Source organism: Amblyomma americanum, chromosome 4 (genome assembly GCF_052857255.1).
Source record: "Amblyomma americanum isolate KBUSLIRL-KWMA chromosome 4, ASM5285725v1, whole genome shotgun sequence".
NCBI lineage: Eukaryota > Metazoa > Arthropoda > Arachnida > Ixodida > Ixodidae > Amblyomma > Amblyomma americanum.
Genome location: NC_135500.1, coordinates 144,926,426 through 144,948,684, shown reverse-complemented (window position 1 = coordinate 144,948,684; position 22,259 = coordinate 144,926,426). Strand labels below are relative to the sequence as shown.

At 47.5% G+C, this 22,259-nt stretch overlaps 1 protein-coding gene across 2 annotated transcripts in view; it reads right to left on the bottom strand.

Annotated features, from left to right (window-relative positions):
* Positions 1–22,259, bottom strand: part of LOC144128483 (vesicular glutamate transporter 1-like) — a 201,247-nt gene that overhangs the window by 157,664 nt on the left and 21,324 nt on the right. Inside the window, exon 1 of one of the 2 annotated variants that reach the window (XM_077661910.1) lies at positions 17,295–17,801. The exons of the other annotated variant lie outside the window; for it this stretch is intronic. Coding sequence (XP_077518036.1) covers positions 17,295–17,404 — 110 coding nt within the window. The 5' untranslated portion in view covers positions 17,405–17,801. Of the gene's footprint in view, positions 1–17,294; positions 17,802–22,259 lie in introns of those variants that run through there. 2 annotated transcript variants of the gene reach the window in all.

Sequence of the window (22,259 nt, the reverse complement as noted above, 5' to 3'; positions counted from 1 at the left end):
ACCGTCTGAGGAGCGCACTGCTCACCTGATTCTTGATATTTTGTTCAAAAACAATTAGTGTGCATATATCCCCATTTGCAAATTAATCCGCAGATTTCTTCAACGGGTCGGCTCACTTTGACTGGTATGGATAGCAAGACAAGTAGGTTGATGTATTGAAATAACCTTTAGCCCAGGGCGCTATTGTCGAACCAGGTTTTAAACCTTCAGAACCCAATGTGCCTCGCTGCGTATGAGGTACACCAGAGCTTCTTCGTCTTCTTTGTGTACAGCGTGCTCGAGAGCACGACCTGCTGCATTGTGGGTAACGTGGAAACAGCTCGAATTCCACGAAACTAAAATTCCATGTTGTATATTCGTTGCTTACGTATAGGTCTTGAACATCTTCTTTGAGTGAAACATTGAATGTGCGAAATTCCTTAAAGGACGTGCCTAGTAAGAATATCCCGAACGTAAACAAATAAAGTTCTGCCGTTGGTGACGGTGACACGCTAGTTAATGCTTGAAAGCCCTGTACCATCAAAACATGCACGAAAGAAGCGAATGTAAAGTGCACATCCTCACATAGTCCAGTAGTGTATACCTGAACGTGTTCTCGATGCGTAGCATATCTACGAGTATAAAACAGAATGAATTGCCTGGCTGTTATTGTCAACATATCACTTTTGCAAGTGACCTCCGAATTCAGGGGGAAAATTTTCAAATTCCCAAACCTGGTCAGCTGTTCACAGCATTTTCTTTGACATTTTTAGCGAGGTTTGTTTTATCATATGTTATCACTTTAACCAGAGTACCGGGCACTTAATACGCTGCTTATTATTAAGCAGTTGCGCAGTTGAAACTTGAGTGCTTCGGTTGTTCCTAATACAGTTAGGCGTATTTGCATCTGCTCGCGGGAAGGGGACAAAATGCTTTCTAAATTAGGCTAAATTGTTTGCCCCTCCCCCTCGCTAAATTGGCTCTACATTTTGTGTTTCTTTTATTCAGCTGGCATTGACCAGATGTTTTTGGAGTCCTTTAGATTTCATGCATCTTTTTATCTTATTTTATAGATCTTTTAAAAGTGCAACGCAGGCATGCAGTTTATGTTTTAGTAAAACAGTACACCCACAAAGCAGTACTGATTGGTGAAACGGCTCGCACAATTCGTACGGCTATTTGCATCCAACAAACGCGTGTTACTTGATGCTACAGGCCACCAGCACCTTAAAAGTTTTTACACTGCATGGTAGTAACGTATACTTCACACATACTTTGGCCAAGGACGGACGTTAATCCCGTTTTCAGTATGTGAACTGCATTTCGATAGCATTACTTGACTATCTCGTGCTGAAATAGAGTCAAGTAAATATATATCCCGCTAATCGCACTCAGCATAGACTTGCATTGGCGTTATTTGCTGACAGGCTTAATGCCGGTACTCATGTCTTCATAAAGTGTGAAGTCAAAGCATGCAAGAACCTGATGCACTATAGTTATTTTGCAAGTAAGCGAAGCGTACAATGATATAAAGCAAATAAGAAGAATAAATGAACTCCGTGATATCATCTCCGTGAGACCTCAATGCTTCTAAACAAGACCTGACTGTAAACAAAAACACCATGCTAGAGAGTTATATAAATCAGAAGCAACCGACGACATTCAAACTGCAGCAGACAAGCAAGCGGAGAAGACGAAAACATAAAATGTATAGAAGATGAAAGCGATGTAGAACACATCTTCCGGAAAAGCAATGTCGGGGAGCCGCTGATTCAGAGCGCGGCGCCTCCACGACATCAAAGGGAAGTAGTGACGTTCACTGCGGCTTCATTCTCCGCATATTTCAGCTCCCCTGCCTTGCAGGCGTTGGCGGCGCAGCGAACACTGGTGATGGTAGAGGGGGGTGGCAACAGGGAAGGTTCGAGGGAGGGCGGGAGGGAGGGAGGTAAGGGGGGTAGAGAAGAGGGCGCTGGCGTATAGACTCGTTCCACGCATGTTCTCCCGGCGTTCGGGAGCAGATATTTTCTCGCATTCCGGACAAGACAGGCGACATCTCACTTGTCGTCGGCGAGCGGCCCTCTGACGCCTCACTCGGTCGTTCTTTATTTATCCGCTGAGCTGCCTCTATCGCGCGTTGCTTGCTGCGTGTTGTGAGTGTGCTGCTGCTGCTGCTGTGTGTTTTGTGTGTGTGTGTGTGTGTGTGTGTGTGTGTGTGTGTGTGTGTGTGTGTGTGTGTGTGTGTGTGTGTGTGTGTGTGTGTGTGTGTGTGTGTGTGTGTGTGTGTGTGTGTGTGTGTGTGTGTGTGTGTGTGTGTGTGTGTGTGTGTGTGTGTGTGTGTGTGTGTGTGTGTGTGTGTGTGTGTGTGTGTGTGTGTGTGTGCGTGCGTGCGTGTGTGTGTGTGTGCGTGTGCGAGCGTGCGTGCGTGCGTGGCAGCTTATGTGAACGCAGACATAATTTGTTTCAGGCGTTTAGATATCCTGCATTGCAGTAATACCTGAGGCAAGAGGATGAACACTATCGTTCAATTGGGTTCAATTTACCTATTTTTTGTTGGAATCATGCATGTGTTGTCTTTGGTTTTTCTATCTTTTAATTTGTGTGCTAAATGTTACCATGCCTTGTATCTCGTTGCATTGCCCCTCCTGCACGGGCCTACCAAGGCTGGCAGTATTGAATAAATGAAATGAAAATGAATGAATTGCGGTAGGACATTGAGCATGACAGATTTGCAGGCACCACCTGCGCATGCAGTCTTTGCTTAGAAGACCTCGAACTAAAGGTCTGGGAGCAACAGAGAATGTCTTCTGCCTCATTACATAATCGAACATGTAAACTTATTACGCTGTTAATTTATTGGTATCTGCAGGCAGCTGTTAGGCCGAGACTGCTATGCAAGAGAAAAAAAATTGCAGCATCATAATATTTAAGATCCGCTTCGACGTTCAGCAAAAAGTATGAACTTTAATAATGTGCGAAGAAGCGGCAGCAATAACTGCAGAAATAATACATGCACCACTGGGTGTAACTTCGTTGCAGAGTTGTTTTCACAGCACACACAGACAAACACAGGAGAGATTACCAAGCTTTTCTGCACGGTAGAGCACAGTCGGTACAAGCATTAAATTATGGGAACCACATGTGGAGCAACGGCATGTTGATGCGCTCGTTAAAACTATGCACCTAGTACTGCTGCGTGTTCCCTTTCATCGGTGATCACTTTGCCGTAAAACGCGCCGTAAGCATTCAAAAATATTGTAAAAGTTTTTCTCATGGTGTTAGCCGACCTGCGCCCAAGCGGGGTTCAGTGACAGCAACACGTAGGACAAGAGTCAGAAAATCAGCCAACTACACTTTTGCCCTTGTACGCAAAAACCTATACGCAAATTTGGGCCACAGAGTTTTCTGTTTCCCTATCTTGCGATGACGGCGTAAATGCATCACACACCACATATTCATCTGTAGTTTGAATTTGGCTTTATGATACTGAAGTTGGCGTGTTCGTGGCCTTTGAAAAAGTGCTTAACCCGATAGCGTTAAGGCTCCCGTTTTGTAGAAAATGCGGAGTCGTCGTTTCGCGCTGGTATGAGCGAAAAAAGCAGGTAGCTCACCTGCCATCTAGGCCACACGACCTTGCGACGTCATCACAACCATCCCACCGTTGCAGGTGGCAACCTGCTGACCGGAAAGCAACAGCCCACCGTGGCAGGTGGCAGTTTAAGTAATGATTGGTCGTGAGATGGTCTCATAAGCCCCTCTGGTGGGTGCGTTTTAAACAGCCAACTGCCGCGACAGTGGCGCATCGCTTAATCACTGCACTACTGCGCCAGGAGTGGTATGAAGGCTCCCAGCGATCTATGAATGCAGAGAACGGCCAATTCCGCATATGTGGCCATTAAGCCATTACAGCTTCCGCGTCAAACCCTTAATGCAGAGCTTAAGTGTCCCCTCCAGAACTTTTTAACGCCATGAAATGCATTAAATTGTCGCAATTTTACTTTTTCCGTCCGTCCGCTGAGGCGCCTGAACAAAGATCAATTTACCTCTGCTCTCTTCCTGTGCTCATCGTCTGCTCACCTGCGTGAGGCATATGCGTGGGCGCTGAACGTCCTGACACCGGCCTGCGTTCCTTCTAGAGCTGGCGGGATTCAGTGGGAGCTCGTTCCACCAATGCAGTTCTAAGCTCGTCCGATTACATTGAAGAACGCGTGTGTTTGCAAGTGTACGTGAGAGCCCCGAAGAATTCATGGACCTTTATGGTAGCGCCGTTAAGAGGAGACAAACGGCAAGGTAACGGCTTTGGAACAATAACCGGGCCGCCTGATTTGCTTCTCACCAAAATTATGGATCCGTTGTAGCTTTCCTAATGATCAAAAGGTCTCGAGAGGAGAGTACAAGAGTTCTACTTGCCTTGCACAGATGTAGAGGTGAATGGATGGCATAACTGCGTCGTTATATACGACTGTGAAGCAAACCGTGCAGCCTGGCTACTTCTGGTAATGACAGTACCTATAGCATGGGGATTACTCAATTTTATGAAGGGCAGTAGTGTAATCCACGCACAGATCGGATTAGAATCTAAGCATTTTTTTTCCACGAAGAGAAAAAGTGTCCATGCGGTCACTCCGTTTTGTGATTTGTTTTGTGTTTGTGGGCAGTTAATATAGAAGCTTTTTTTCACCCTCTCTCTGTCTCTATCATGCTAGTAAGCTTCGTTCTAAGCTGTATAGCGATGGCTTTTCAGTCGTCGGCGTGTCTAGCAATCTTATTTGTTGGTGGGTCCAGAAGATAAAATAGTACTTAAAAGTGTTTCAAACTTAACAGGTCAGGAGGTGAGATCGATAAACACCCCTCGCACTAAACTGATCAGACACCAACAGAGAATGCAAAATGCGGCTGTCTAGCATGCATGCCAGTCCCATCAATGAGCGCCCTGGCTGGGTGTACGGGTCACGCTGCGTGTGTGTATATACTGCGCCCGTGTACACAAACCTAGCGTGTCCAGAGGCTCTGTTTCAAGCCCCCGATATCTCGACCGGCGTGTATCGTACGCTAATAGCTGAGTGGCCAGACAGCGTCGCTAAGCAAAAACAGAGCTCGCCATCTAACCCCCCCCCCCCCCCTCTTCCCACCCCCATTTCATCCGTTCTTCTATCTGTTCCCTTCCCTGGTTGCGTATCGATCGACTGAAATCGCAGCGACGCCAGACGTTCACAGTGGAAAGAAGGATGCATCTAGTTCCGCCCCTCCCTCTCCCCCCATCGCTCTCCATTTCCAACATTGTTGCTTCCTCCGACGAACAAAAGAGCCGTGCTTCTCTCCCAGGAGTCAGCGTCGCTGGCTTGTGTTTCAGCGAGTCGGCCAGACGCCGCAAAGTGATCCGAGCTCCGAAAAAGAATGGGCCTAACTGTAAATAAAAACAAGGCAGCCCCTGCACTGAATGCCCGTGTCACCTTTGTTCAAGTCAGCCAGTTTTCGAGTCGTGCTTGCACAAACATCTTTTGTTCCACTAGCAACAATTTATTGTTTTCTTCTTTTTCGGAAGTATTCCCTGTCCTCGCTCTGTACAGCGACAGAGTTTGTCCCTTGCCAATGGTGAGCGATTGTGTCCTCGCTGTATCCACGGTCAAATCTGACCGCACATTTTTCCTTGGACCTGACATGAGCATGTCGTTCGTCCCACCATCGGTTTGCCTCATGGCTTTATGGCCTTATGGGTGATCATGTGTACCGTGGTGTGTATTCCGTGCTGTGTATACCGTGCTGTGATTTCGTGTTGGCCCCCCTAGCAGCATGACGCTGTGTATCTTTGTCCGATTGTCGTGGCGCGGGCAACCAACGGCCGACTTGCGACGAGCGTGAAATGCAACCGAACGTTACGGTTACGAACATGGTTGTCGATTACGGATGCCCGTTTCACTCTAAACGTAACGCAAGCTGCGCTGCTTGTTCCCCGAAAATGTAGTTTCCACATTTTCTGTACATTCCGTGCAACGTCCTTTATTCATCTGTGATGAAAAGAGAGCTCTTGTTTTCACTATATGACGGCCAAGAATTATAAGAAAATCGGGTCTGGGTAGCTTTACTACTGCGCGCAATGGTTGGAGAAGAGGTGGCGTCCGTTGTTTTAGACACGAGTACAGTCCCGACCATAATATTACGAAGCACGCTTCGGTGGTTCGAACTCTCGCCACACCTTACCTAACGAAGATTAAGAGGTACTTCTTACACTGCTTGGTACGCGTCACTGACGCGTTCGCGTATGAACTGAAGACACGCTCATATCTCCTCTACAGACCACGTGAGAAAAATTTCGAACCCCAAAGCATGCTCCGTAATATTAATTTTGGCCGCACCTGTACATGGCAGCTAAGCTCGCTGTTTTAACGGGTCGGTATACAAATGGCTTTGCCGTATAAGCTGCCTCAGTTCGTAAGAAGGCCTCTCACTTGAACTTAACAAGCAGTCTCAGTGACAGGACACTAACCGTCGATACGACAATGGAGAACTCGAGAGAAAGACTATTCGACTAAGTTCCAAGCTGCGATTTTAGCCCTCGGTGACAACATTGACATTTCAGTCAAGGTTGTCACGATAGCAGAATGACTCGCAGTTAACCCTTAGCCCAACCTTTGTCAACTTCAGTTTCTTAAAATCATTTCTATCGGACTAGCATGTGCGACGATTGTCACTGCGTAAAGGCTCCAAAAGACGGAACTTTAATGCAAAAAAAAAGAAGCTTTCATTTTTGTAAGAGTGTTGTTTATGTCACCACTCACCAGTATAGAGAGACGGCAAAAGCTATTGTGATCGTCTTTGCACTTTTGAAACTTGAGCTGAGAATGAACTTCAACAAACAGCGGTTTCGTAGTCCTACACTGTGAGCTGTGCTGCGTCAGCGTTGTCGGTTAGTCACGAGGTCTAAACAAAGCACTTTATTAGCAAAGTGCACTAGGAAAAGTACTAAGCTTAGGCTACGAGTCGGACCCGGATATAGCCACTCTTTGCCTAGAGCAGCTGAAAGAGTGGTTATGTTGCCGCGAACCTACGAAAACAGTTGCGGTCGTTAATGTTGTAATCAAGCAAAATGTTTCCTGCTTCATTTTGCTGCTAGGCCACTCTGGCCTTTCAATTCGGAAAGAAACAGCGAAATTGCGATGTCCTAGACATATCCTTTCAAACGCTGCCGGAGCTTTAGGAGATTTATAAACGTAAAATAAGGTTATACACAGCCCAAAACGTTCATTACTACGACCTACGACGCGTTCTCTTGAATAAGGTAGCAGTGATGGTTCTGTGGCTTCGACACTCGTGTTCTGATGATAGGATCGCGGGTTCAGCACCCTAGCCACGGGAGAAGCATTTCTATAGAGGCAAAATGCCGGAACGCCCAAGCACTAATATTCTGCTGCACGTTGTAGAACCTCAACTGGTGGAAATAAATCTTGCGCCCTCTACTATGGCGTCACTCGTGATACACATTGTTGCATGGACACGTAAGCGATCTGCTACCAATTGTCCAGTCCGCTGAAGTAGGTACACAAACTGGATGTTTCGCTAATGGAACTCGGATCAGATAAATAGGAAAAGTTTGTCTCATTCCGCTCCACTTATAATCGTCAACATTGGGCAGGGTCTGACAAAGGCAACATCAATCATAATCATGCGAAGTGTCCGAATAGTGAGCGCAGCTTCTGCATAGTCACAGCAGCACTCGTTATAACTTAACAGCATAACAGCGCTGTTCAGTCATGGTATCAGAATGGGTTAGAAAGTACTCCATATTGTCATCTTGCTCTGTGAGCGTTTTCAATCTATTCGAGAAGCCAGCTGGCCCCTCACAAATAGGCTGACTTCATTTGCGTGCCAGACTTTTCCCAAGTGATGTTTAATTAAACCCTATATACTTTCGGTCCAGTTCTCACGTTCGAATGTGTAGCAAAGAATGAAGAAGCCCAATAAATATAGTCGTTTATAATAAAGCCCTCCCAATGATAAGAATAACTTGACAGAGTTCTGCAGTAAATCTAATTTGGCTGTATATGCGTATCACAATTCTATGCGATAAAAGCTCTCATAAGTGGCAATAAATATAATCTTTACGATACATTTTCTGTTACGCTAGATTACGAGCAAGCACAGATAACTTAAAACTGGCAAACTGTCAGAAATTGCAATTTCATGACGACGTAATGTGACGCAATCAACGTCTATTCAGACCCGGTTTCTACGAGCGTGGAATAACACTAGCCAGTCTGCTCTCGTTTTTTTTCCTAGCATCTTCCTTCACGCTTAACTTTCCGCAGCATCATCATAATTTTCTTCTTCAACTATTAAGCAAGTATTCAGCTCAAGTTGGTTTGACGACATTCGCCTGACTATCACTTAGTGTTTGCCCGGGCATCTTACAAGCCTCGGCCTCTTGGAACGCCTCTCATTTTTGCTCACTGGCGTTTTCGGCAATAAAATTATCTAAGCCCCGCCGGGTGATCCTCGTGTGTTCCGCTGTCCGGGCAGAGGAGGCCCAAACTTGCTCATCGCACGATGACGATTCCCGGGGCACCACAACGGGCCGTCGCGCGGCAGACGGCGCCGCCGGGGAGAGGGAGAAACAAGGCGCCCGTTCCGCTCCCTAAAAGGGAAACAGCAGCGCATCCCTCCCCCAACTGCATCCCCCGCTGCTCCCAACGGCGAAAAATCAATGGCGCCGTCTCTGGCCCGGGCCGCTTCCTCTGGCCAGCGAGCGACCCAAACTTGACTCACTTTACTCCCTGCTTTGGGGCTCCCCCTTCCTTTCTGCTGCAGCAAAACTCTGTCTCTCGATCTCCTTCACCCGTTTTTCCTACTTTCTTATATTTGTCCTTTATTTTTGATTGTGCTTTATTCGCAACAGTACAACCACACTGCCCTGAACTTTCTGTCTGCCGTCCCCTGCTCCCGCTTCTGAGACAGAGAAAGCCCCGTTGCTTGTATTCCCCGCCATCCCTTCCCTCCCCGCCATCCCCACTCTACTTTCTCTCTCTATCTCGCAGTCACTCCCCTGTTTCCCTATACTTGCATGTCGAGAGAGAGAGAGAGCTGTCCCGTGGGCTGTTGGGGCCCTCGGGAGACCGTGTGTTATTCCTCTCTGCGCGGACAGAAGTGCTTTAGGGATTGAGGGACGCGAGGGAGGTTGTGAATGCGATGCGGCGGTGTAGTGGCGAAAGTTCTTCCCTGCCTTTTCTCTCGCTTCTGCGGGTTGTTTCGCTCGCTGTTTGACGCCATTTCTCGATGATGATTTCGTGCTCTTGTGGTGCCCATGAACGCGTGCTCTGCGGCTGCACTTCTGCTACCACGTTTATGCGCCAAGTAGGTGCGACAATAGCTGGCGTCGATTACTGGGAGAAGCGAATGGCGGGACGCGAAAACGACGGTATAGATGCGGCAGTTATGTCGCAATGCGTAGCCGACACGTTTTGCGAACATTCAATTCTGCTACATGTGTTGTGCGCACATCCCAAATTACATTGTCTATGCAAGCTCCATCCCGTGTTGTGTATTTTTTATGTATTGAGACGCACGTCCACTAGCTCTAGCGACAAACTAAACGAACAGCCTTTCTGCCTTAACAGCAGAGCTCCTGCTACTGCCAACGCCACTGAAGCTGTCCTTGTACATCTGTCGAACGAAGCGGGACATCAGAAGCGGTTAGTGCATAGTCAAATTCAAACAAACGCCTCATTGGCATTGTTCTGTCGTCCTAGACACGTGGCGTTGCATAGAATTGAAAACAATAAAGAAAGATTCAAGTAGCGGCTATCTTGAGACCTTTCGGTCATGCGTGACCAGAGGCGTCTTCTATTCTGTCATATATACTGTTTTACAAAACGTTATATCGCCCTTTTTTATGCTCGTTAGCTCGTTCAAGCGTCTGGAGGGCAACGTTGCCGTTGCTTTTGAAAAACGCATGCTTATAACTTCAAACGACCAATTTCCTTTTTTCTATTTTTCTCTCTTTCGCTTTTACTTTTTTTCGAAAGCACCGAGACTTGTGAGCATTCTAGTGGATGTTGAATACCAGTTCTGTATCCACCCCGGTCATCACTTCTCAAATTTATCCCGCTCACTTTCAGAGCACCCAGCACATTTTGCGCATGCGCAGCTCATGGCCAATTATTTTCACCCCATGCATTTGCAATGGAGAGGCAGTCGATAATAAAAATGAAAGAAATGACAAAGCGCTCCACTCGAATCGAGACCGAGCGGAAGTCCCAAAAAGACTGCACTCGTTCCCCGTTCACCCTTTGTCCTCGGCCCCCCGTCCTCTCCCTACAGCACCGCTTCCGGTTCCTGCCTCTCGACGAACCCTTTTGTCCCGGCCGTTCCCTTTTCCAGCCACTGCTCCCTTCGACAACGCGCGCGCTATTGGTCTTCTGCTGACGCGGTCGTGTATTTAGGCGCGAGAAAAAATTCCTTATGAGGGATTCAACTTCCCGACTTTAATGAGACTTAGGGAAGGCAGGCGTTACGAGAGAACATCCACGCACTAGATATTTGGTTCATTTATTATTTAGCATCAATTTTTATTTATTATAGAACGATCTGTTCTCTCCTGGTTAGAATAATTGATCGCGGTTGCTGCCCACAGCTCCTCACCCCCACCCCCTCCTTCGCCATCCCTCACTGTTGCTCTCTAAGTGCGGCTTATACCCAACGTACTTGCACAACTCCTCATGCAGTGCTTTGGTTTTACCTAGTTGGGTCACAGCTGCCGCCCTCTCCTGCTGACCGAACAGGAATTGGGCTAAGGTTGATTCTGAAGGCGGTGCAGAAGAGACAAGGACAAGGAAGGCACAAGAAAACAACAGGACTGGCGCCTTCCTTGTCCCATTTGCGCCATCTACAGAATCAACCTTAGCCCAATTCCTCTTCGGTCAGCAGGAGAGGGTGGTAGTTCCTGTTCGGTCAGCAGGAGAGGGTGGTAGTTCCCGATTACAGCACAGTACGCCATCCACTAAAAACGATGCATCTCTAGTAACTGTGTTTTGAAATGCCACCAACCATTCCGTTCGCATTTGTTGGTCCTTTTAAACGCGCGTAGAACATCGGAGCCCACGCGTCACCACTGTCGTTCTGCTGACTGCGCGATGACGTCATCGAACGCCGCTTAATCACGCCCCCTCGATATTGCTCACCGGTCAGGGCCGATCGGTCGGCCGCGGGGTCGCTGTCGTCTCGCTTAAGTGGTGCGCCCCTCGTGCAGGGGGGACGACGGCGAGGCCCTCCTCCTGTTGACTTTCCCTCGCATCCCCCTTAGGGAAGAGCGCGCGCAATTTCCGGCGACAGAAGCAAACCGCTCGGGTCGCCGCTAGGTTATACCGTCAATCCCGATCCGGTCTCGATTCGCTTCCGGACGCTGCCCACCTTTCTTTCCTGCCGCGGCCGAAATACGAGAGGAAAGTGACGAAAGCGAAACCTGGCGGTCGGAGAACGAACCGCCGCGCCCACTACTGCTACGATCATATTACACCTGGCAGACAGAATGAGATGAAAAAAAAAGGGGGGGGGGGGCAAAGATATAGATGGGACCTTTTCTGGATTTCTGCGTTCGCGGCGTGCGCCGCTTTCAAGAAGCGGCTTATTTTTGTGGCGCCATAGAGCCTCAGCCCTCACTCCCCCCCCCCCCCCCCCTTCTCCCCTCGCTTTTCGTGTATCGATGGCCGTGGCGCTGTGCTTCTGTACCCAACTCTACGGTCTCGATTTTCGTCGACTACGCCGGCCGCATATTAGAGAAGGCGAAATGCAAAAACGCCCGTTTATTGAGACATGAGAATGAGAGCCCACCTACAACCCCAGCTAGTCAGTATTAAACCAGAACGTTGGTGTTAACTTGGCATGAGAAAGCGTAGGCATATACCCAGCTTTATGACACCCGTTACTCTGACGCAGGAAGGCATCGGATGAAATGTTACGAACTCAAAATTACTTCCATGCCGGAGACGCATTTGGGTGCTTCATGAAACGAGCGAATGTGCGGGAGTAGAGCGCACACCGTTGACTTCGCTTTTGGCCCTCTTTGGTCACAGCTGCACTTGCGCCGAAAAATCGATCATCATAATTATGAGAACGAGAAGAAACATCGACCAACTGGCACCGCAGTGAGTTGAAAAATTTCAGACCAAGGAACGATTAAATAACGGAATTTCTGGAAAGCTAAACTGAGGCTGTGTAGCAGCTGTCGTGGCTGTTGAGAGGCAGGCGACTGCAAAGAGGACCGTCTCGTCAACTTTGTGGAGCATCGGAGCGCCAGGTGTGCTACAGTAGCGTCATCATGCGGCCCAGTTACATCCTAGTCGTGCGCGAAATACACCGAGAAAGAAGAGGCAGTCGTGGAGTAAGCAGGGCGCAATAGTAAGACCACTTTTTAAATTCACAGTTGGCAGTGGTTAGTGAGTAGGTGGAAGGGGCACTAGTTGAAAGTTGTATTTTTCTTGAGACTATGCGGTAAAGGCGGGGAAATTGCCGACATCTTCGAATAGAAGGTAATACCGCGTGCCTATTAATTCCACCACCACCACCACCACCGCCAGTCCTGAGCTTTTGTGCAGGCATCATTCACGGTCGGTGTTTGTGTTTTCTTCTTTAGATAGTCTACGCGTTTTTCCCTTGTCTGTTAATGTGAACATTTTTTTCGCTTGTTAATTTATCGCGGGACTGGATATTCGCGTAGCGTTTCCAAAAGTTTACAGTATGGTAGGTAATTAATTGACAAAACAGCCTTAGTGGCCTTAAAACAGGAATCGGTACTGGTAATAAGGGTTAGAAGTTTTCTTTAATTCAATAACCAATTGGCCAGATTTGTACGCCACCAGCACCACGCTCAAAAAATGCCTCTAAGATTATGCTTTCTCACTAATACAGCCATTTATGCTTTCTAAATTTGTACTTTTGTGATTTGCGAATACATGAAGAGACTCCACCAACACTAGTATGGAATGCGAACGGATGTTTCCTCGCTGCAGGTTCTGTCACGTGACGGTGACGCCACGGTCACGTGAGCTGCACTGGTCCCTTGATCTGACAGTCAACTCTCAACGCAGGAGCCAACGCCTGGAGTGAGCATCTAACAGCTTTTCTGTAAAATAATTACTAATATTTCTCCTTCGTAGATTAGCACTGCACTCTGCTTTTCAGCGCAAATACACGCGGCTACTGAGCCTGCGGCAGACTGTAAGCAATATTATTCAGGTTGCCTCACTTTACGACACGTTTCGGCGTAGCTAAACGTGAAAAAAATTGCGGCTGAGTGTAAAAAAAAAATTACCCACCGGATGAGAAAAAAAAATGGCCCTGGAAGGGACGAAGAAATCAGCAGAAAGAACGTTAAGCGTCTGGCTACACAATTCCACAGCGCTAAGCTTCAAAGTAATGCGCAAGGAGAGCGAATCAGATACATCTCCAGAGCTCCTGCAATACCTTCTGTGCATCTTTGTGCTTTAATTCTCTTTGTTGGTGCTGCTCTTACATTGTGTCGACATAAACAATTGTCTAGCCCAAAGCACAGTCCTTTTGGCACAGCTCCAATGTCCGCCTCGTTGAGCTTGCTGAAAGCGAAGACCAAGCCTTGGAACGTTTGGTACATTCGGGCTGCGAATTTAGCGCAAATCATGATAAGAAGGGCTGCACAGTCAGTCTTTCTTTTCCACAGCGCTAGCGCAGTTAACGAAAGTATCCAATTATGTATGCTAATATGCCAACGAGGTCACTTTCACAGCAAGCTCGTGCGATACTAAAGAAAAAAATGCTAAAAAGAGGAACCACTCCTCTCTTTTTGTTAACACTCAACAAGCGAGGAAGCTTCATTTTTCTTTGCTTCATCGACTTAATTTAAGACATTAAAGAATCAATCTGAGCAGTATGAGCTGCATAATCACTTAATCAATTTTGAAGAAGCGTAAACACTTGAGCTGGTGTTTTTCTTTTACAGTGTGTTTTTCCATATTATTTTTCAATGACTGCTATGTCACCTGTCCCATCTCGGGTCCCTGTTTCATTTAAGTCGTTGGCTAGATATTTAAAATATTTCCTATTTTTTGTAAATGTTGTCATAGCCAACTCTATACTCTTCGCATGTCTATCTCAAGAAAAGTTCCTCAAGCTGCACATCAGAACATCAAAGCCAGCAAGCCACAACGCGCGCGCTTCTTTCTTTCCGACTGTTTACATCTCCTCATTCTGTTTAAAAAGTTCTTGCTAATGTGCGTACCCGTCAAGCCTGACGCGCACAGTGCATCGCCTCGCAACCTTTTCGCGATGACACCTGTTCAGCCTCAGTGTAGTGAAGCCAAGCGCATTGTCCGCCGTTTGCTGGCGCACTTCGAAGATGACCTTTCGATATAAGCCAGCTGCGAAGGCTATCGCTTCACGAGCGACTAAGTTGTCGAAAACCGAGCCAAGAACCCAAACAAATGAGATCTGATAACTGAGAAAGATCAAGGCAGAAAGGTGCACTACAATTTGCTACTTGTGACAGCATGTATCCGCCAGCTTCAAGGCCACCTTTCATCCGCAGTGACAAACTGTCCGTTTGTAAATACGCCTCTCGAAACACTGATGATGAATGTTTGTTAAAGGTGGAAAAATTTCCACTAAATGTGAGCTCCTTTCTCCAAAGAAGTCGAAAGTTAAGACGTTTGCGGAATGAAAATTTCTGTCCTTTGCGTTCTTTGAGCTTTATTTTCAGTTTTCTTGCTTTGCCAGTTCCGTCATCTTGTCCTGAACTTCTTTCTTGCGACATTACTCATCCACTTCTTATACTTCACCGTAGCCACTAACGGACACAGATGTCCTGCTCTTTATGCTGGGCATTTTCGGGCGCTACAGCACTGATCTACAGCGGTGCTCCTGATCTACAGCGTCCTTTCAGAAATGCTGCGTGATTTTCCCGCAGTGCTTGACACAGAAGGCCGAGCTGGCCTTCAGCTTGGCGCACAGTTCACTCGCCTCGAGACCTGCGCAGGCGCCCCTCGCTTAAAGGGCGACGACTGTGCCCTTCACAGCAGTCGTGTTTCCGGGACGTGAGCGTTCGAGCTTGACATCTGGCGTCAGCTGCGCTAGAAGATGTCTAGACATTATCTCTAGCTCTGCGACAAACTTTGGCCACAGTTTGTCGCCCAATTACGCCGCGACGTTCACAGCGAAAGTTGCGCAAGACTAGCCACACACACACTAATATTCACTACTTTGCCATTTCGAGAACATCGTCACAAAATTGTGATGCTTCCATAATTAGTGGTGAGACGTCTGTGGAGAGCGAGAAAGACCGGGGAAAATAAAATAGCAGGAGCTATGTAGAGATATGGAGGCAGCAAACACAAAGAAAAATCAAAAGTCCTGAGAAAATCATAAAATCATTCCAATGTAGCGCCCGATGTGGAATAGGCGGATGAAAATAATTATACAAGCGAAATGCTGTTATAAACCGGTCAACAATGGTTTCTGATTAATAACAAATTCCAGATCTATGTTAGATGTATGTTGAAGTTTAATGGTGTGATATGTTATACAGCTGACAATGTGTTTCTTTTCTCTTTTTCCTTTCATCTTTATCTCCTGCCTTCTTTTTTCTTTTGGCTTGGGCTTTTGATGTTCTGGGAGGATAAGTAGGCTTAATATTTTAAAGGCACTATACGCATTTTTCACTCAGTCTCCAATGTAATCGGCAGATCATTCCTTTTATTATCGTAATTTTTTTACTCGAGGAAAGGAAGAGGAAACGGCTTGCATATCGTGCATTGTCACATAAAGCAATCGCTTTCCTTTGTTATGTCACCATGTGTCTGGCCGGCTGTGAAAGCGCGTTCTATGACACGCTTCGCGAAACCACAGGATATTTGATGAAAGAACAGGTGCTCTGAACACCCGCTCTATCTTGCTCTATTATCTGTTGTTTTCAATTGAGGGCATTTTCGACTATACCGACATTTACAGTATATTCCGGTGTGGGCGTCACCTCCTCGAACACTTCTATAACTGTTGTCTATCGGCGCCTTATATCGGAAGAAATCAGCGGTTTCATAATAAAATATCCTAGAATTTGTGTACAACTTTGACTGAATCACAAATCAAAACATATAGATTCTTGTGAAATGAACGTCAGGGATCCGATCTGTCGTGTATTGTTTCCAGATATGTGGCGATGAAGGCAATCAGTTGTTCTTCTATAAGATCAATGGACCTAGAATCAGTCATTCGGACAGGAATGATTTCAACAGCCATGCCACCTCACAATGGCGTTGAGCCCTTTTATATCCCTCTTGCAGTGCCGAGCGGCTCACATATTCTTCACTGGCACATCGTTCATTTCCTGCGAAAGCCGCGCTACGGCAATTAAAGTTTGAAAGAAAAGAGAAAAGAAAAATGCATGTGCAGCCGAGTCAAGTGTTTCTTCCCCGCCTTAAAAATACTTGCACTCTCTGGGTTTCACAATAGCAAATAAAGAAACATGTTCGATGAGTAATTGATGTGTGCGTAATTATGTTTCGCTGAGCGTAAGTGCTAGCGTTACAAAGTCAAAATTCCCAAATAATCTTAGTCTTTGCAAGCAGTAAATAAAACAAATATTCTCCACTGTCACAATCTATGCAAGTGTCTAAAAGCTGGCGAATGCCGCAATGCCCTGATAACCGGGAGTGCATACGTCATCAGTTAGGATTAAATGTTCAATACGTGCAACAAGTACAAAATTTGGAGCACCTTTGAGCTTTAAAGTAGCCACTGATCATCTACAAAAAATAGTGACGCATTCTTCAACCACCAGAATGGTTTCAGTCTTCTTACTATTTTTTCTTCCTGTTCCAAATCATTTGTGCTACAATACAATGCATTTTCGTGCGAGCACGGGGCGTTTTCATCACGCAGCCATATGAAATCGGTACTGCAGAAAACATTTTCAAGCTAAATAGCAATGGCATCCATATTATTTTTGATATCTACTGGCCAAAGTTAGTCCAGGAAGAAAGCAACTTGGAACTAAGGAACCCATTTAGAAGTGTCACATTTAATTTCGAGGAGCCATGAAGTCACATATTTAGGCAAGAGACACTATATGCAGAAGACGTTACATCGAAGTTTTATTTCTTGATGAATTTTCTCGCAAATTACTCCAAGGCCTTACTTGTCACATGCTCAGTACTATTTCTCTGCACCGGAGAAAATTTTATCACATGGTCAAGGCTGATACCCTTAGCACCCACCTTTTGTGCTTCGCTTAATCGCTCAAGTTTCGGAGCGGTGAACGTTAAATAGAACCACCGTGCATACGCGGCCTCCTGACTCACCCCAGCTTCTCGAAGGTCGCCGACGACTCCAGGTGGTAAGAATCGGCGGAAATCACGTGACCTTCGTCGTCATCGCAAGACACGCTCCTCTGCAACCTCAGCACACCCATTTCCGTGGGACCGCCGGACGGCACTGTCCGCGCAACCGCAGCACTGCTACAGCACAGTACACTCACGACGACCGCACAGCATACGTTCCCGGTTCGGGCAGCGATCGCAGCCTAACAGCTTGCACCGGCGGGGTGTTGTTCGCCGCACGTGAGGCAGGCGAGCCCCCGCATGACAGCGACGGTGAAAAGAACCTGCCTACGTTTCTCTCCTTGCTTTCCAGCCAGCCGCCTTGCGCGCTTGGGGAGTCCTCCAGGGCGGCACCTCTCCGTCGACATTCACGAGCCAGTACCGTCACTCGTATAGACCGTCACTGCCCGTCACACTTTGTGTATATTCGCTTTGTTGTTCCGAAGATACGTCACCAAGCCCGCACTTGCCGAGCGTCCGCTCAGCAGCGCTTGCCAACAGAAGGCGTTCTCGTAAGTCTCCCCTTACCCCCTCCCCCTCCTCTCTCGCTCCCTTTCCAGGTGCGCAGCTGCGAACAAGAAAGCATTGTTGTCGCCTCCGACTCTGCTCTCCTCTGCCTCGAGTTTTGCACTCTCACTGTGAACGCTTCGTCTTTTCCCCGTCTCTGTCTTGCGCCGGACGGCGCTGCGCGGGTTTGCTTTCGGGAATGTGCGTTAACACACCCGAATGCTGGTTAGCGTTTCATCTATTAGTTTGGTGTTCAGGCGCCAACCTAGCTTGCACGCTAAGATGCGTTTTAGTGCCCTTTATTTTTCGTTCACTTCGGCGCACTGAATTCAAGTGTATTGATTGCCATTCCGCTTTGGCAAAGCGGGTGTTCGCACTTCTCTTCGCTTGCGCCTACCGCCCGTTTGCTCTCGCAAATGTTTCGTCACCCGTAGGCGACCGCAATAGGAGCAAGTGATTACTAGCGCTATTCTTACGATAGCCGTGCATGCAAATAATTGGGTGACTGTGCAACAAAACTCGAGTCAGGAGATCTTGACATGGCATGAAAGAGGCAGCTCCTAGCCTACCGTTCGACTGTGCTATCGGCGACAAAACTCTCCAGGACGCATACCCGGGAACAAAACCCGATAGCTCCGTTACTATTAGTTTATTAAACCCAAACTTGCGGAAGGGATAGTCAAACACACGTGCTTGAATGTGGTGCAGTGAGACAAGACGTTCGTTGGCAAGCGTGACACCTATGAACCTAGATCGCTTTTTGCGCGCCCTGGAGAGTTTTGTCCCCGACAGTACGTCAAAGACGCCTTTCAGTGCCGTCTGCAACGCTTCTCTGTAGCATACTGAGCCTGTTTCTGCAACCTGGTGGCCTCAAGGAGAAAAACTTGCCGTAAAACTTGTGATCAACACCATGAAGACAGTTCACGCGCTCCATGCTTGAAAGCTGTCGTCAGTGGGTGTAAAAAACTCACTATTATGAAAGCGACAGAAAAAAATAAAAAAAGGGCACTAAGTGTGCACTCGCATGCGCGAAGCCACAGCGTCATTAAAAGTCGTTCGAATCGGCAACTTGCCTTAGGAAACTGCAAGGATGCTTTCACAGACGTGTGAACTAAAATGTGGTAAGCGCATTGCTAGAGAAACGTTTGCACATAAATAGGCAGGTCGTGCGAAGGCGAGAATGTTTTTGGGGGACGATGTCCTTTCCGACCTCTACTGGAGGCATTCGCAAAAAATGTGGCCCACGCGTAATGTAACAGTCCGCCAGCGCAGCCACCATAGTCGGATACAAGTTAGGAGCCGCATCATCTGGCCACTACGAAGTGTCACCGGCACTAGATGAGGTTAATCCGGTAGACAGGCATCGAAGTCTAAACGTAAAGGAAACTATTCTTGTGAACTGAAGTGAGGTCTCAACTCTTCTCAATCAGTGTAGTCAGGTACGCGCATTTTTTTTCTGGTTAATGCATCAAAAAAGTCAACCACAAAGAACGATATAGCTCCACGGAGGAACACCACACTGTAATGACGATTCTGGTGTCCGCCAATTTGGAATTGCTTTTAAGTTGTGTCGCGCTATAGAGTAACTTCTGTTTAATCCTACAACACAGAAGCTACGAGCGGGCAGCGCTTGCGAACAGAAAGTCATTTTCTAAAAGAACTTCAGCAGCCACCGTGCGAACCGCATCTGTCCGCACAAAAGCTGCAGAAAGAGCAATGGTATATGCCCAGGGGCTACAGAGAAAAGGAAGGAGCCACGATAGAGGCGGCTCTCTAGATGAACCTGTCGGCTTCACGGTCGGCGGGGCAAGAGGTTGGCAGGGGGGGGAGGGGGGGGGGGGGGGGGAGGCCGAGCAAAGGTCAGCGGAGCAAGCGAGCAGCCGTGATGAGAGCACGGGGCTCTTCCAACGAGACGGGAGGCTAATGCTCTCCGCGGCGGCTTTGCGGGGAGGGCCAGGCGGTGCACGAGGCGCCGAATCCTCCTTTCCCTTCCCTCTCACCTCTCTCCCTCTCATGCAAGAGCCGGTGTCGAAACCACCTGTCCGATTCCCACGACTCCGCTCGCTCACACGTCCTTACCCCCTCGTGCGTCCGTCCCGGCGTTGAAGAAGGCTCCGGTTGTTCGTGCCGCTGCTGCTCGTATCGTCTGCTGTTCGCCCTGTCTGTGTGGTGACTCTTCCACGAGCTGGCTTGCTCAAAGCTCTTTCTTGCGACTTTTTATTTCTTCCTACTTCTTTCATCGCGCGCGTGTGTGTTGCTGCCCTTTCGTTGGAGTTGATTCCCCGCGTCAGCAATGACGGCCTCGTTTTGCCTTTTTGGCAGGCTCCTATTTGGCGCCTGTCAACCGGTGAAGCGCCCCTTCCCTCCCCCTTTCCTGCTTTCTTCTAGTGTATTCGTGCTGCTTTTGAGGGTAATGAATAACAGTCAAGGTAGAGTTCGGTGAATGAAAGAGACCGATGCACTGGGCTTGCTGTATCGCCTGTAATCAGTACAAGCTACTGCCTGCAGTTGGTCGAATTTTGTGATGATTATTTTATTCAGTCGTAATTTTCGGAACGTGTATCGTTGGTAACAACAAGGCGGATGCATAGGGCACTGTTGAGGTGTTAAAAAGTAGACTGCTTTACGTCATAGCGCAGCTCATATAAGCGTCATTACTGCTATTATTTTTACGTTGCCAATATTAAGACCAGCAAATAGTTCACTGTAGAATGGGAGGGTGGGGGTCGTGATTAGAACATTAAATATTAATGACAGACAAGTAACGAAAACTGTTCCACGGTAAGAAGAAAGAAACACAAAATAACTCATTGAGTTAATTGTGGCAGGTTAAATTTTCAAACTATTTTCATAACCTTGTGAATTTTTTTGCTTAGAGCAATCAATTCTAGGTAGTTTAATAAGGTACAAATGAAAATGGAGATAATTTTTGAAGTCTAGTGCTCCACGTAGGTTTCTACGAGCCGTTTTAAAGCTTTAGAACAACGGGCAAAAACGCGTAAAAGGTCACCATGAGAACTCAACTTCCTTTTTTTTTGTTTGTCCTGTACAATCTTCTCGCCAACCCGATCAGCATGTATAAACAACAGCGTCTGGTGCGACCGATTTCTTGGCGCTACGTGCCTTTCTAAAGGCGGCATTCTAGACATCCCCGCATCACACTGTGTGTCAACAAGCACGTACATCTTTCGAATGAAGCGAAAGCGAATCATTTGGAACGGTACAAAAGCATTCCTGGAAGTCTTGTTTCCATTTGAGGAGCAGCTTGAAAAAAAATCGCGTCGCAAGCTTAACAAAGCCTGACCTCTGTTCATGCCATTCTTCAGCCCAGCGCTCTCCTACGCAGCCAAGTGTTAACGCTTTGCTACGCCGCGAAGAGAGTAGGGCTGCGTCGGCGGCGGCTTTGACATCGAACGCAATAACCGCGAGACTCAAGCTAGGGAGTCGCGCTTTATCCTCTCTTCCCGTCTCTTGACGCGTACTTCGCTTGCCGCAGCGCCGAATTAAATTTGGCGCGCACGGGTTCCCGCCACTGCCGTCTCTTTCATATCCTTGCTGTTGTTTTGTTCGACGCCTTCTTCGAGACGTGGCCACTTCAGGCAGCGACAAGGTCCGGAGGCGGTAGACAGACGTTCATGAGCCGACCAGATCGGCGTTGCAATATCGAGCTGTTGACCCCTGACGGCTGCGAGTGTCACTAAATGAAGCCTGCAGCGAGATAGGTGAGCTTCAGAGAAAGGAGACTTTCCTCCTTTAGCCACGTAGAGTAGGGGTGGCCTTAGCGTGGGAGCAGTTCTTTCAGACTGTGCAGGTTCGATGGCCGCTTGTTTCAACGCCTTAGTGAGTAACGCAAGATGCCGCTACAGCCAGTTCAGCGTCTGAATTCGTCGCGCGAGCTTAATAGAATGTAAGACGCGTGTTTTCTCGTTTGCCAAGGCCAGCTTTCCTGAACATTAACAACAAGCACAATCTGTCCGGCGCCAGTAGCAAACACCACATAACCCAATAGAGATATCTTCGCTTGCGATTGTGAGAAAACCATAAAGTGCTGTGAGTTGCTGAGCCAATATGTTTCCAATGATGCCCAGCTTGTCCTAAGCTTTGCGAAGCCTTGCTTATATTGTGTTCCTTACACTCACACCGACGACATTTCACGGCCACTGAAAATAAACTTGGTGCATCAAGAATTCGAAATTGCCGCGTAAATATTGAAAGATAGTCGTCATGCAACATGAGGTAGCAGAAGCGGGAACTAAAAACGTTTTTTTTTTTAGATTTTAAGGACTGCAAAAAGGCACTGCTGAACCACATTTTTTAGACCAAGAACGTCTAAGAAATACTTGGTTGGAATGTTTTCACCCCTCTCACCCGCCCCCGCCAAGGGCGACCCACACATCCGTCCCTGCTACCTGACCATGTACTAATAGCTGTTTTATTTAT